The 16,243-nt window shown below is 42.4% G+C and overlaps 1 protein-coding gene across 5 annotated transcripts in view; it reads left to right on the top strand.

Annotated features, from left to right (window-relative positions):
- ELMO1 (engulfment and cell motility 1) overlaps window positions 1-15,753 on the top strand; it is a 547,030-nt gene extending 531,277 nt beyond the window's left edge. For 3 of the 5 annotated variants that reach the window (XM_060020724.1, XM_060020723.1, XM_060020725.1), the window contains 2 exons: window positions 8,770-8,847; window positions 14,313-15,753. In XM_060020724.1, the coding sequence (XP_059876707.1) occupies window positions 8,770-8,847; window positions 14,313-14,513 (279 nt within the window). In that variant the 3' untranslated portion in view covers window positions 14,514-15,753. The remainder of the gene's footprint in view (window positions 1-8,769; window positions 8,848-14,312) is intronic. The other 2 variants (XM_060020726.1, XM_060020727.1) reach the window with 1 other exon arrangement.
- Window positions 15,754-16,243: the final 490 nt, after the last annotated feature.

The raw sequence follows: 16,243 nt of genomic DNA, 5'->3' as shown, positions 1-16,243 counted from the left end.
CCTACCACTATACCACTAGATTCCAAAATAGTAACACTGGATTATACCTGAAAGTTCTGCAAGATACAACCTCTCTCTGAGGAGGAGTATTTAGGGAAGCTCAAAGTCAGTAGGGTAGACAAAAACAGGGACACTAGATGAATTTGAAGCCTCTGGCACTTAGAGTATAGCAAACATTTAACATATCCCAATCCCTTGCTAGATTAACATAAATCATCACTCTAAAGGTCTGTGTATCTCCCTTCCTATTACCTGATACAGCATGTCTGGATTTCAACAAAAAGTTACAAGCATGCCAAAAAGCAATTAAAAAACAGCCTGGAAAAACAAAGCAATCATCAGAACCAGACTGCAGTAGGACACAAATGCTGGGATTATCAGACAGAGAATTTAAAATAACTGTGATTAAAAGGATTAGAGGCTCTAATGGAAAAAGTAAACAACATGAAAGAATAGATGGATAATATAAGCAGAGATGCGGAAACTCTAGAACTGAATCAAAAGGAAAGGGTATAAATAAAAAGTACTGTAACAGAAGTGAAATAAAATATGCTTTTAATGGGCTCTTCAGTAGACTTGACATGGCTGAGGAAAGGATTAGTGAGCTTGAAAATGAGTCAGTAGAAACTTCCTAAACTGAAATGCCAAAAGGAAAAAAATTAGAACATCAGAGAACTGACAGACAATTGCAAAAAGTATAATATATGTATAATTAAAATACCAAAAGAAAGAGAATAGAACTGAAGAAATATTGAATCAATAATGGCCAAGAACTTTCCAAAATTAAAGATAGATATCCAACCACAGGTCCAGGAAGCTTATAAGATACCAAGCAGGATAAATAGCAACACACACACACACACACACACACACACACACACACACACACACACACACACACACACACACACACACACCCCCCCCCCCCCCCCCCCCAGGCATATCATATTCCAACTGAAGAAAACCAAAGACAAAGAGAAAATCTTAAACCAGAGGAGGAAAAACACCTTACTGGTAGAAGAACAAATATTAAAATTAAAGCAGATTTCTCATCAGAAACCATGCAAACAAGAAGAAAGTAGAGTGAAATATTTAGTGTTAAAAAAAAACAACAACTTAAAATTCCATATCCAGTGAAATTATCTTTCCAAAGTGAAGGGGAAACACTTTCTAAGATAACCAAAGCCAAGGAGATTCATTGCCAGCAGACCTACTCTGCAAGAAATTCTTCAGCCAGAAGGAAAATTATATAGGTTAGAAACTTGAATCTACATAAAGAATGGAAGAGTGTCAGAGAAGGAATAAATGAAGGTAAAATAAAAATATATTTTACTTATTAATTCATCAAAAAGATAATTGTTTGCTTAAAATAATAATAGTAAAATGTGTTAGATGATTATAGCATATGGATCAGTGAAATGAATGACAGCAAAGTCATAAGGGATAGGAGGGAGGAGTTGGGATACTCAAAACAGAAGACAAAAAAAGGGAGAAAATTAAAAATAAAGAACAAATACAACACATGAAAAGAGTTACAAACATGGCAGATATAATCTAACTATATCAATAGTCATTTTAAATGTCGATGGTCTAAATACACTGATTAAAAGACAGACATTGTCCGAGTGGATAAAAAGCAAGACCAACTATATAGTTTTCTACAAGAAACCCACTTAAAGATAAAGACTAAGATAGGTGAAAGTAAGGGGATGGACAAAGATATCAAAATACGTGAGACATACTGAGAGAACTGAAAGGAGACATTCACAAACCCATTATTATCCTGGAGATTTTGGTACCCTTCTGTCAGTAATTGATACATCAAGTGGAAAGAAAATCAATAAGGATATTGATTACTTGAACAGCACCATCAGTCAACTATGTCCAATTAACAAATCCACCCAACAACAGAATACACATTTTTCTCAACCTTACAAGAAGCATTCACCAGGATAGACCACATTCTGGGCCATAAAATACATCTTAACAAATTTAAAAGAAGAGCAATCACACAAAGTATGTTTTACTTCACAATGGAATTAGACTAGTAATAAAGAACAGAAAGATAGATAGAAAATCCCCCGAATGTTTGGAAATTGAAAACACACTATCAAATAACCCATAGTTTAAAGAAGTCTAAAGAGAAATTACAAAATGTTTTAAACTAAGTAGAATGAAAATATAACTTATCAAAATGTATGGGTTTTAGTGAAAGCCGTGCGTAGAGGGAAATTTATACCATTAAATGCATATATTAGAAAAGAGGAAGGATCTAAAATCAATAAAGTTTCCACCTTAGGAAACTAGAGAAAAAAGACCAATTTAAGCCTAAAGCAAGCAGAAGAAAAGAAATAGTAAATATTAGAGATGAATGAAATTGAAAATAAGAAAACAGTAGAGAAAATCAACAAAATCAAAACTTGGTCCTTGGGCTTCCCTGGTGGCGCAGTGGGTGAGAGTCCACCTGCCGATGCAGGGCACACGGGTTCGTGCCCCGGTCCGGGAAGATCCCACATGCCGCAGAGCGGCTGGTCCCGTGAGCCATGGCCGCTCAGCCTGCGCGTCCGGAGCCTGTGCTCCACAGCGGGAGAGGCCACAACAGTGAGAGGCCTGCGTACCACAAAAAAAAAAAAAAAAAACTTGGTCCTTGGAAAACATAAATAAAATTGATAAATTTCTAGCCTGACTAACCAAGAGAAAATGAAAGAAGATACAAGTTACCAATATCAAAACAGGTGTAGAGATGATGTTCTCATTTGAGCCTAGGATATGTGTGGGTAGTTTTGGCCTTCTTGTAGGAGATTCCTCTCCCCTTAGAGGAGATCAACAAAACAAACTGAGTAAATGACATTTCCAAACTTTAAAAACAACCTTGTAAATGACACATAGAAAATTGGACAGGTGGGTGGACAGATGGATGGATGGATGGATAATGGGGCACACTGCTATAAACACATAAATAAGACTTCAAATGGAGGCTACTTCCTCGGATTCACTGACAGAGATATTCCAGCCACTCCCAGCTTTTCTAGGCTGCCTTGAGGGCTGAGAGAAACAGCGGTATCTCTACCAGCCTGGCTCTTTCATTTGTATGCATATGAAAATTGTTTGTCTTGTAATGTTAATAGCATTCATACATCTGGTTCATCAGGTAAAACGTCAAAAGGCAGAAAGGAAACCCACAGTTCTAATAATTTATTTCCTCAATCCATCCACACCCACACCCCTTCCCCAGTGCTCCAGAGGCCTGCTCCTCCCTACGTCTGGGACTTCTGGACAGGAGAGGGGAGACCTGCAGCTTAAAAGGAGAGTTGGCCAAAATCTGTCCACAGGAGGTCTGTCAGTGCTCGGCAGTGGGCAGCACCCAAGGCGTGTTGCTGGCTCTTCAGCTTTTCCAGCTAGAGAGTAGGTTCTGACATTTTGTGCCACAGGACTTTCCATTAGCTTAATTACTGAACAGGGCAAACTGGGACATTAGCATCTTTAAGGCAGACACTTGTTAATAGCAAGATGTTGGTAACTGATAGTACTTCTCACTCATTCAACATCTGGCATGCCAGTCATGGTCTAAGGCTTGCTCATAGAGTCATTCACTCAGTGCGCATTAGAGCACCTGAGATAGGATAGACCCTGGGCACAGAGTGACGAACAGGCAGACATGGCCCTGTCCTCCTGGAGCTTAGAGTCCAATGTATTTAAAAGAGCTTGGTGCAACAGACAAATTTCTGTGGACACAAGAAGTGTTGGCTTCTTCACAGAGAGATTAGGAAATGTCTAACACTTAGGAAATGTCTAACACTTGAAAAGAATTATCATGGGTGAATGCAAATTCAATTGGAAGAATTTGACTTTCGAGGATTAAGGATTCTAAATTTAAACTCTGTGGTTCATAAAATAAAGTTGATTTGTCGCCGTATCTTTGAAAGTGGGCATTCCTGGTACTTATCCCACTGATTTGGGCCTTAAGAGTTAAACAGTTAACATGTAATCCCCAGAGGGAAGATGTGACCAGATCTCAGTGAAAGGGATAGGAATATATTTGACATGAAAGAAGCTTGAATCTCACCATGTCCAGAGCCCAGCTTTTATTTTTCCAGTATGATTTCATGTACCTGAAATAAGAAGCAGATTATACTAGAAGCTGAGGTTCTAGCCTCAGCTTGAAAAGCCTGGTCGTAACCAAAAAGCCTTTTATTCAGATTTACTTCGTTCACCATTCATACTCATAATGTATAGAGTATCTTCTTTATACCAGGCCTGTGCTGGGTGCTGGGAATCCAAAGATTCGGTATTCGACCTGGCGCCTGTCCTTGGGTGTCTAACAGATATAAGACTTAAGTATCAACGTGAAATGACAATCCAATGTTGCCTCTGCCCCAGTAAATTTAAATACCAGGAGAGCCTGGGAGACTTGAGAAAGCTTGTGGAGGAAATGATGTCTGAGCTGGCTTTTGAAAAGGAGAAGTGAGGGGAAGACTTTCTAGGAGGAGGAAACAATATGTGAAAAGGCACGTGGGGCCTTTTGACATGTAAAAGTGCATCCTCTGATGGAGAAACATTCAATTCAGAGTACAGGATTGGTGGGGACAGAGAGAAGAAAATGGGTTAGAGAACTATTGGCTGATCATGCTAAGATAGCTGGGGACCAGAACATTATAGCTGCTTATGGAAGGCAAGATCCTATCTTATTATTCACGATATGAATGACTGAGTTTGCCTTCTAAAATGTAAACTCAAACTCATGGATATACAGGTGAGCAACAATGCTTCATAGCTATGATATCTAGTTCTCTGCTTATATTTAGCACACACACATGCCAAGTTATATCCTGCACCTTTAATCAAAATTCTTTGACCTCAAGATAATGTAGATAGATGGTGGAGAGCCAACATAATTAAAGTGAATGCCAGGCGAGATGGCCAAATGAGGCAAGTCACCCAAAGCAACGTAAGGAATGGCGGCCAATGCTATACACCGAAAATATGTTGTCTAAAACTCTACTCTCGTATTCAGTCAACCCATCATCTGACCCCTGGAAGATGGCAATCCCCAAACCAAGGCACCATCATGCCCTGAATTTCTCTGAGCATCCCCTGACCCCACATGCCTTGTCTCTAGTCCCAGGGCTAGAGGGTTGAATATGGGGTCAGAGACCATAGGATCAGTTCCTCCCGTATCCTCTAACCCCAGAACTCACTTATCCCAGGCCTTCCTCCACATGGTGAGGTGGGAGATGTGCATTAGTGGAACAGAGGATGGAAATAAGCTGCTCCTGGACATGATTTTCCACTGACTTAAATCCAGAGGGAATAAAAGACCTTAAGTAGTGAGTAGCAAAGCCCCAGAGCATCAGATGTCTAAGAAAGTGTTGTGGTGTGTGACAGGGAGCCCCTGAGGGGGACACTGCCCCAGATCCGTGACTGCTTACTCCACCATCTCCTGGCATCTCGCTCCCTCACAGACAGTTTGGACAGGTGGCAGCTTCTGGAGTGTTAGCCTGAGAGGCCACCGCTCCCAGCTCCTCGGTCTGCTTGCTCAAAGGGCTGGAGAGCTGACCTCTGCTGATGCCTCAATGACAGCCGGCCAGGGACGTCAGTAAAACTCATTATAAGTGATAGCAGCCTTTAACGCAGGCATGCGGGTCAGAGAAGTAATTCCTCCAACCCCTCCCAGGCAGCTTTGGTGAAATTAAAGTGGGGAATGATATTCTCACGAATTTCCTATTTCCTCCCTGTGTTTATCAGAAATCTAGGTCATGACAGCTCCGCTCATTCACATCTTCACTGGTAAATGCCTTAGAAGGGCAAAACCCAAAGTTTGAGGCCCCCTCCTTTTTCTTCCTGCTCCCTCCCTGCCCTGCAGAAGAGAAAGTGTCACAAAGGACAACCACGCTGACACTCTGGTCTCAAGTGACTTCAGCACCTAGTCAAGAGGCCACGTCTGGGCTCTGGTGATGCTCACACCTGCTGTCGTAAGCAAGGGGATGGGTTAGCCATGCGCCTGCCCTAAGCAAAGTGGCAGTCATGGTCCAACGTCAGCCGGAAATCCATTGTCAGATTCATGTTTTCCTGTTGACCTCCGAAGGTCACGTGGTGCTGCTGTAATGTACTGACTGGGTGTCCAAAAGCAAAGCCTGTCCTCTCCTTTCTCTCCAGTCTCTCAAGTATGAGTCAAAGACTCTTCCTAATGAATGACACTAAGATTAGTAAAGAAATCGTCATCTATATCAGTGTTTCTCATCTAAGAACAATCTTTATGAATTTATGAGATTAGAGCTTAACATTTTGTTGAAAAAATGTTTTCAGTTTTTTAAAAGAAAATAATCACCTGTGATCCTAGCACCTTAACATAATTATTTTCATTTCACAGTTTGCTTCCAGTTTCCAACCACAGGAAGACATTGTTCATAATTGTTATTTGTATGTATATAGTGTTCATTTCTCTTGCTTTTTTTCACTTAAGATCAGATTTTCATAATTATACTGAACGCCTGACTGCATGTATTTCTCTGGGTTGCTAATTTGTGATTTTTTTGATGGTTTACCCAAGGAAGGGAGGACATTTATTTAGTTTCTCATATTATGTTCTTACAGGTAATGATATATACAGCTTTTGCTTCCTTTTGAATTTTCTTTAGGAATAACCCCGGGAGCGGGACCCCTCGTTCTTGATATGGATTGCCTTACTGACTTTTTTAAAAGGATGACACCAATTATGGTACCACTACTAGGGCCCATGACCATTTTCATTATAAACTAAAAGACCCAAAAGAGATGCCAAACTTATGTGAAAATTGTTTTTGTTTGTTTGTTTTGGCGAACTCTTTTTTAATATTATTGATCTTAACTGGGCAGGCTTGAATGGAATCCTAAGGAAGAAAAAAATGAAAAATACAGGAACTTCCCTGGTAGTGCAGGGGTTAAGAATCCGCCTGCCAAAGCAGGGGACACGGGTTCGATCCCTGGTCTGGGAAGATCCCACATGCCGCGGAGCAACTAAGCCCCTGCGCCACACTCCTGAGCCTATGCTCTAGAGCCCACAAGCCGCAACTACTGAGCCTGTGTGCCACAACTAGTGAAGCCCACGTGCCTAGAGCCTGTGCTCCGCAACAAGAGAAGCCACTGCAATGAGAAGCCGCACACCGCAACGAAGAGTAGCCCCGGCTCGCCGCAACTAGAGAAAGCCCACGCGCAGCAACGAAGACCCAACACAACCAAAAATAAATTTTTAAAAAAATGAAAAATGCAGAGGGGGGTAGTTTTGCAGAACAGATCCCATTCTATGACTCAGCATTCTTTCCTTCACTTGTTTCTATTTCTGGTAGGGCGAGGATGCCCTAAGAGTATGAGACACTGGTAGGTCTGGGCTCAGAACAAGAGCTGTTTTCCCTTAATGATGGGACAGCTAGAGGTGAGCCAGACACAGATAAAATCCATGAGAGCCACAAATAGCCTGATGGTTTGCTGTGTCAGGAGAGGCATCCAGCTAATGCTGGGCCTTTGGAGTTCACTTGGAAGAATTCTTTCTCATCTGAAATCTGAAGGCATTGACCTCATCTTTCTGCCTGCTGCCTTCTTTCTGGGGGCATTCTTGCTGTGACTTACTGGCCAAAGGCAAATCCTCTGACAAATGTTGAGGTAGAGAATGATGTGGAGAGATCTACCTCCCCAAGAAAGAACACCTGTGGGTAGTTACTGAGAGCCCAGTTCCCAGATCATAGCACAAGGGAAAGGGGCAGTCATCAGTGGTGCCTAATAGACACAGAGAAGGAAGGTTAGCACGTGTGTTACAGTGATGCAGAGCACCGAGGTGGACTCATTTGGCCCTTCCCTCCAAATTAGGAGTTGTTAGGGTGTTGAGATGTGCGATGACTCTCATCTTCCATAGGTTGTACCCTGCTGTCAGTCCAATAGAAAAATCATAGTATCCAATATTGCACAGTACATACAATTTGAGAAGCATATATTAACATACATATTAGGCATGACACTGAGTGTCTCAGCCAAGGTCATTCAGCTACAATGAAATGACAATGTCACTTAGTCCTTGGTCCTGGGGGTCTGTCTCATAGTCTGTATTATGAATGAACCCAGACATTCGAACGAACACTCACCAATGAATGAACCCCAGCTATTCTGCCACTTGGGCCCATGTTCTCCTTTATACCCTGCAGCCACTATAGGATAAAACTAGATTTTGTGTAGCCTTTGCTCTACAGTAGTTCAGAGGTCAAAGGGCAGACGTGTTACCTACAGATAATGGGTTCATCCAGAAGCCTCATTACCTCCTACGTAGCTTTCATGTTTTAGCAAGTTTATACGCCTATGGACACCTGTCTGTTTGGAAATGATAGAAGATAGAGCAGCCCATAATGCTGCTGATTGGGAAGGAGTTTACTGTTTTTCATGGTCTCCCTGGGAGGGAGATGCTGAAGATAGGAGAGTAGCACAGCTTTGGGGATATGTGGCCTTGGACAACTCACTTAACCTCTCTGAGCTCCTTTGCACAAAAGGGGAATGATAACATTTGCTCCATGCGCTGTCTTGAGAATTAAATGAGATGGTTCACGCAGACTCCCCCTGAACAGAGAGAAGGAAATGTGCTGTGAACCTTGAAAAACATGCTCCTTCCTCCCGTCAGCCTCACGGCTGCTCCTCTTGCCTGGACACACTGTAGGCACTATTCCATGTTCAATCTGCAGCCATTTGTGACTACAGAACAAATGTGTCAACTTTCCTCAATGTGGTGTTTTCTCTAATCTCTCTTAGGAGGTGCTTGAACTCGCTTTCTCGATCCTGTATGACTCAAACTGCCAGCTGAACTTCATAGCTCCTGACAAGCATGAGGTAAGGGTCTCAGTGGGGTTAATTTATGAGAGAACGTCATATTTTCTCAAGAAAAACAAGCAGGTAAAAAATATTGGGAAGATAGAAATTTCATTTTTTAAAAATGTCTACCTGAGAAAAATCATGAACGAAGGTACATCTTGTTGACTTGGAATAGAACGGAAACCTCTCGAAAAACTGCAGGTTGTAACGGATTCAACTTCTTCTTAGCTTGATCAGGAGTTTATGGTAAGGACTTCCCTGGCAGTCCAGTGGTGAAGACTCCGTGCTTCCACTGCAGTGGGCGTGGGTTCGATCCCTGCTTGGGGAACTAAGATCCCACATGCCACGTGGCGTGGCCAAAAAATAAATAAATAAACAAAAACTTAAAAAATAAAGAGTTTATGGTAAAGAAGAAGAATGTACACATGCTTCATACTCAGTAAGGGCATAATCGTTAACCCAGAGGAAGTATCAGCCCTGGCTTATAGCTTTGGTTTTCCTTGAATATTTAGCTTTGGGCCAGAATTTTCCCATGATACACTTATTTCTATTCTTTAAAACATTTGATGAAGTAGGTTTTTTACCATGTTTCTGTAAGTTATTTTAAGAGGTTTAGGGCTGTCTCTGCTGTTGGAATTTTATTTTTGAGATGCTTTTATTCCTTTTGACATCTTGTTATATGTATAATTTGTTTCTCTTCTTGAATCATGCTGTCAGCTATATTTAACATATTTAGCATAAATCCAGGAAAATGCATTTGTAAGATGAAGTAGCAGCTCTGGTTGATTTAACTTTTTCTCTTGTAAACTAGAACCCAACATCATGCTTGAAACTCTTATTTTTAGATGATACCATTCAAATTTTTGTTGTGCATGTGGTTACATAGAAAGCTTTTAGAAAGGAAGGAACATTTTAATAGAATTTGAATTTTGTTCCCCATTTCCCCTGGGAGACTTAGCTCATTTAGAAGTTATTCTGTATTTGGTTTTCACTGGTTTGAAGCTTTTGAATAAAATCGTACATCCCAACGAGAGAAGAAAGATTATATGCAAATCCTGCATTTAGAGCGGCACTTAAATATAATTCTGTGTTACTTGACATTTCGTTCACAGAAGGGGATGACTTTGTCTTCATCTTCCTGAAAATACACTTTGTCCTACCATTTCTCTTTTTAAATAAAATTGTGGTTGTACACAGGCCACCGTATTGAAGATATATACGGATGTATAGGAAACTACTTCAAATGGTAGAGCTGCAGATGCTATTTAAATCTATACAACGCTGTTTTTGCCAGTATACATTAATTCCAGATAAGGATAAATGTTCTGGGACTGCCACATTTTTATTCATATCTGCCATTTTTTACCGATGTAGTGAGGAGAAAAATGCCATACACTTGTGTAAATTAAAAGTATTCTTCAGACCACTTCCGTATCTATTACCTCATTTTATTTGCATAATCGCTCCATAAAATGGAAAGTTCTGTCACAGATATCCTTGTTTATCAAAGGGGGAGAGAGAGGCCTCCCAAAATTGAATAACTCGACAATAGTACTGATAATAGTAATTATAACCGGAATACTCTGCACCAGGGACCATTCAATGCTTTATGTGCTTCACCTCTCTTAATCCTCATTCTGTAACTCTTAAGGAACAAACTAACCTTACTCCCATTTTATAAAAAAGGGAAATGAGGCACAGAGAGGTTAAGAAACTTGTCCAAGACGAAACAAGCAGTAAGTGATAGAGCTTGGATTTAAACCATGGGGGTCTTGTTCCAGAAACACTTTCTCTTTGGCCCCTGCACTGTGTAGCTTGGAAGGAGGAAAGCAGGACCTGGACCCATGACTTCCTGTCAGTGCCCATCCCCAGCTTCAGCAATTATCAGCTCATGGCCAATTAGGTTTCACCTATACCCTCACTCACACCCAGCTGCCACAACACCCCAGATTATTTTCGAAGCTCATCCAGATATCATATCATTTTATTTGTAAATATTCCCATGTGCATCTCTAAGTAATAAAGAGTCCACTTGGAAACATAACTATCATACCATGATCACACCCAATTTTATAACGTTTTAATACCACGATTTGCAGTCCGTTTTCAGATTTCTCCAACTGTCTCATTTCTGGTTTTCTTTTTTTCTTTTATACTTTGTTCAGATCAGAATCCAATTAAGATCCATACATAACAATTGGTTCACGTGTTTCTTCAGTTTCCTTGAATCTACAGGTTCCTCTCTCCTCTCATGAACATGTGCATGTGTTTTTTTTCCTTGCAATTTATTCATTGAAAAAACCAGCTCATCTGTTTGGTAGCATAGTCAATAGTCTAGATTTTGCTGATTTTAATTCTGTGTATTAGTTTCCTTGGCTGCTGTAACAAATTACCACAAATTTAGTGGCTTAAAGCAACATAAATGTATTATCTTACAATTCTGGAGATCAGAAGTCGGATGCAGGTTTTTCTGGGCTAAACTCAAGGTATCGACAGAGCTGAACTCCTTTCTGGACTAGGGGATAATCCATTTCCTCACCCCTTCCTCACCTCCATCCGTCTCAGTAACGGCGGGTTAAGTCCTCACACCGCATCATTCTGACCGCCTCTTCCATACTCAAATCTCCCTCTCTCTCACTCCTGTTCTGTTTCCCTCTTCCACTTTTAAGGACCTTTGTGATTACATTGGGCCCACCTAGATAATCCCAGATAAAAATCCCTGTTTTAAGATCAGATGGTTAGCAGTCTTAATTCCCTTCACCATGTAACCTCACATACTCAAGGGTTCCAGGGATTAGGACATAGGTCTTATTTCAAAGGAGGGTACTATTCTGCCTACCATAACCTGCTCTATCATTTCACGTGTTTATCTGCATCCTGTATTTCCTATTAAGCGATAGTTAGACGATTCATCAGACTCAGGCTCTACTTTAAGCAGCAGTAGTGTTGTATTCTTCCATGATGTCTGGTTGTCTCTCTTTTGGAAATGTTTGCAGCCGTTGATGATTATCGCCTAGATCCTTGGATCTATTAGACTTCGGAAAAGGTTGATATTCCAATTCTATTGTAGTTACATAAAGACAAACTGGCCTCATCAACTCTTTGGTTACCCTGAGGTTAAACAGTGTACATATGATAGGCAGGATAATGCTTGATTCTCTGGACCAGTTTTCAAAATCATGAGCATCTTCAAAGGAGGCCAGTGAAGGATTTTTGGTGTTTGGGTATCATTATGAAGTTATGGATTTAACGTATTTGTATATCAATAGGTTGCAGTTATTGTCATTATCAGTGTCCAAATTATCTAGAGAAAGAAGGAACACCTTCTGGTTAGCTTCTGAGTTCTATGGACAGATGTCTTTGGCAGCTTTCAGGCGTTCTGGCATGACAGGATATTCCAGGTTCGTCTTGTACATGTCCTACCTTTTCTCTGTGGCGCTTTGGCTCCTTTTGGTATTTAGCGACCAGAATCTGGACATGAGGTGTGCCTGTCACTACTGCGTTGTTATTATTTTCAGGTTTTTTGTAGACAGAGCTTGGAGTTATGTTTTTTTAAAGATAAAATACACTGTAAGTTCGTATTGATACTTCCAACTCAGATTCAGTACTACAGAGTTCTTATTTATTGGTTGATGTATTTTTTAATAAAATTTTCTGTACTTGCTGCTTCTCGAAAGAAAAGCACCACAGAAGTGTTCCTGTGGGTTAAATTAATCTGTACTAGGAAGCTAGCCAGGACTGGGAAAGCTGTGTACAGAAAGCGGTAATCCCCCCACGTAGGGATTTACAGTGAAACAGTGCCGGAGCTGAAAGGGGCCTTAAAGAGCATGGGGTTCAGTGGTGCCCATATCTGGAGGTACATCAGAATTAGCTAGAAGCTTTTCCAAATAAAATTTCCTGACCCAAGATCCATAAGATCAGGATCTGCAGGGTAGGACCTGGGTATCTATTTTTATTAACGTTATTTATGAGGAAACGAATGTTTCGATGTGTTCGGAATCTATCTAAGGACACTAATACTTCCAGAAATCCTTTAGCACTCAACTGATGTTTAGATAGGTTAAATGCTTTGGCTGAGATCCCGTAGCCAAGGCAGAACCAAAGCTCTACAGTTCAGGGCCGCGCTACTCAGACACGGGCCTCGTAATACACCCGTGGTACACCTCCTTGGCTTAAAAAGCGGTGCCTCGAATGTGCGTCGTGGTAGATGTCTATCACCTCACTATGACTTAAGATTTGTGTAGTGCTTGCCATCTCGTAGTACTTTTACGTTGAGATCTGCTATCGTATTTTGGAACATAGCCCAGGTAACCACAGTGCAAAGGACAAGCTAAGTAGGGTCTGGAATTGCAGCTTGACCCAGTGAGGGCAAGAGAGGGGGGAATCTAGAGCATGTTCTAGAAGGAAGACCAGTCCCACAGAAAAAGCAGAGGAATTGCTCTCAAAGAGGTCCGACATAGGACTAGGACATCCTAAAAGGTGAGCAAACAGAACATCCAGAATGCAGGCATGTTTCTGAGATGCGGGCAGCAGGGGCTAGTTCTTCCACCAGGTATCATGGCTCTAATACCAGGGCAGGGCAGGGTTTCAGCCTCTGGAGGGAAACTGACAAAAGCAAGGCAGGTCCTCAGATAAACGGAGCACAGTTCCTAGTCTACTGGAGAGGCAAAGGACACGATTAATTTTAATGAGAGGGGAAGAACCAAACTCTTGGTTGGGTACTGTGGAGTGCTTTCCAAAACAGGGGATGTGCCCAGGGACCAGGCTCCAGAGACCTGGAGGAGAAAAACCTTGGAACCTGGAGACCCAGGCAGAAGGGGTCCCTAGACCGGCAGCCAAGCCACCTTCCGTTAAGATCACCCAATAATTTTAGCCACTTTGCCCACCAGACATTGGGCAGCACTCAGATATTTCCTAGACCTTTTGCTAAGAAATGCAAAGGTGGGACTACCATTGGGCTGTCATCGTGAGTGCTGGGAATCAGACAGGATAGGCAGAGATTAGCTATTAGACTGGGAACCATACTTGGAGTGAGGAAAGAAGCAAGCTTTACCTGATGTTGAGTCCAGGAGTGTTGGGATATATTCTACCAATACCTTAAACTCATTGACTCACTGGTGGGATGTTAGAGATATTATGTTGCACAGGCACGAAAACCCAAACCCTCCTGCTGCGCCACAGGGAGGCATCATGGGCACAGAAGAGTGCAGGCACTGGAAGCAGATTGTGTAAGTTCAAATCCCACCCACTCCACGTACTACCAAACGACTTAATTTCTCACCACCTCAGTTCCCTCATCTGTAAAACAGAGATGCTACCAGACGTGTCAGCTTTATAGAGATGCTGTGCATGTTAAATGATAATGTAGGCAAAGCACTGAGCACAGAGCCTAGACCATCCTGAGTGATCAGTAAGCGTTAGCTATTGTTTCTCCTCTTGTTATGGTCATCAGTAGTTCTCACTGTCACCTCCCTTCCCACCAGTACTGTATCTGGACAGATGGGCTGAATGCGCTGCTGGGGAAAGATATGATGAGTGACCTGACGAGGAATGACTTGGACACGCTGCTCAGCATGGAAATCAAGCTCCGCCTCCTGGACCTGGAAAACATTCAGATCCCCGACGCACCTCCACCCATCCCCAAGGAGCCCAGCAACTATGACTTTGTCTATGACTGTAACTGAAGCGCCCGGGCCCCAGAAGCTCCCCCTCCAAAACTGGAAGAGCTAGCTAACAGGAGAGAAGAATGAAAACGCTCCCATGCCTTGGAATCCGCTGTGGTAGAGGAAAGCTGTGGTCCACATTTCCTTTGGCCCCAACGCCTCTAGCCCCGGCGTCTTCCTGCCCCTCCCTGGCCTCCTGCTCACCGCCCTGATTCCGTTTCTAGACTCCGATGCTTTAGGTCACCTCCCATTGCTGCAGCCTAAGGTGGGAGAAAAGCAAAACCCACCGCCAGTAAGAGAGCCAGAGGGCCCTTCCATCTTCATCCCAGCAGGCAAGCCCTCCCCTCCTGGAGGCTGAAAGCCAGCAGCACCAGACCGCCCCCAAACCTACAGCCAGACCCAGGGGTGTGCCCGAGGCCTGTGTCTGGAAGAAACAGTCTAGCTACTTGAGAAGACCAAACACCTCCTCGTTCCCCTGCTCTCTAGAGTCCGCTCACACCACCAGTTCCATGTGAACTGAAATCTGCTTCCAAGCCCCCTCCCTCCCGTGTCCCGGCCTTTGCCTGCCCTGTCCCTCTCTGGTCCCAAGAGCAACAGCAGAAGCTTCTTCCTAGTTCTTCCCAGGGCTGGGTCTCCAGACACAGTCCGTGGGTCCCATGGCCACTTCACGTCTGCCCTGTGACTGTGACCACCCTTCCTGCCTCCCAGCTAGTCTTGGCTTTCCTCTCCCCGCCCCAGCCCAGACCTGCCCTCTTCATTGCCACACACCCTTCCAGCGCCTTAGCTGAAAGCACAAATGGTGAAACCAGTCCCCTTGCTCCATCTCTAATGTACTAAATCTAAAAGCCCCGATGAGAGGCAGTTGCTTATCGAAGGGTTTGGTGGTCCTTCTCCTGGTGGTTCTGCTGAGCACAGGTTTCCACAGGATGGTCAAGTATCCAAGTTTACATCATTGTAATTATTACAGGTATTGACAGTTTGCAAGGGTTCAGGGTTGTTGGTTTGGGGTGGGGAGTGGGTTATGTTTTTTTGGTTATTTTTTTTCTTTGCTTTGTTTTTGTACAAAAGAGTCTAACATTTTTTGCCAAACAGATATATATTTAATGAAAAGAAAAGATACATAAAGGTGTGTACTTTCCAAGGTTTTTTTTTTTTTTAATTATTTGAATCCTAAACCTCTTCCTGAGAATAACATTCCCCTAAACATGCTGTGGAATAAAATTAATTGTGATGAGTTGTGGGGCTGGTGTTTTGATTTGGTAATTTAGGTTCTTGCTGCTCAGGCGTCAGCATCACCTGTGAGCTTGTCAGAAATGCAGAATCTTAAACCTCACCCCAGCCCTGCAGAATCAGGTGATGCACATGCATATTAAAGTTTGAAAAGCACTGGCCTAGGGGACTCCTGACCATTGCTGTGTCACCATAGGCTCTGCATATCAGTAAAGAATGATCCTTCTAAGAAGACCACCTCAAGTCACCTACAAAAATCAGACCCACTATGTAATAATACGATCATTCATTTTACACTGTTGCCTCCTGACGGTGACTTTCTCTTTTATTTTTTCTTCCTTACCATTATATAATTTATGGAACTGACCAAATGAAACACATCACACTTTGAAGGAGTACAGTGAACAAAGGAAAAGAATGCAGACCCAGAGACCAGAAATCAGTCAAGCCAGAACTAGATGAATCTAACTATGAATTAATGAAATATGGGTAAGAGCCCAGCAAAGGATTTTTCTGAGGTT

Source organism: Delphinus delphis, chromosome 9 (genome assembly GCF_949987515.2).
Source record: "Delphinus delphis chromosome 9, mDelDel1.2, whole genome shotgun sequence".
Lineage (NCBI taxonomy): Eukaryota > Metazoa > Chordata > Mammalia > Artiodactyla > Delphinidae > Delphinus > Delphinus delphis.
This window is presented reverse-complemented; position numbering and strand designations above follow the sequence as displayed.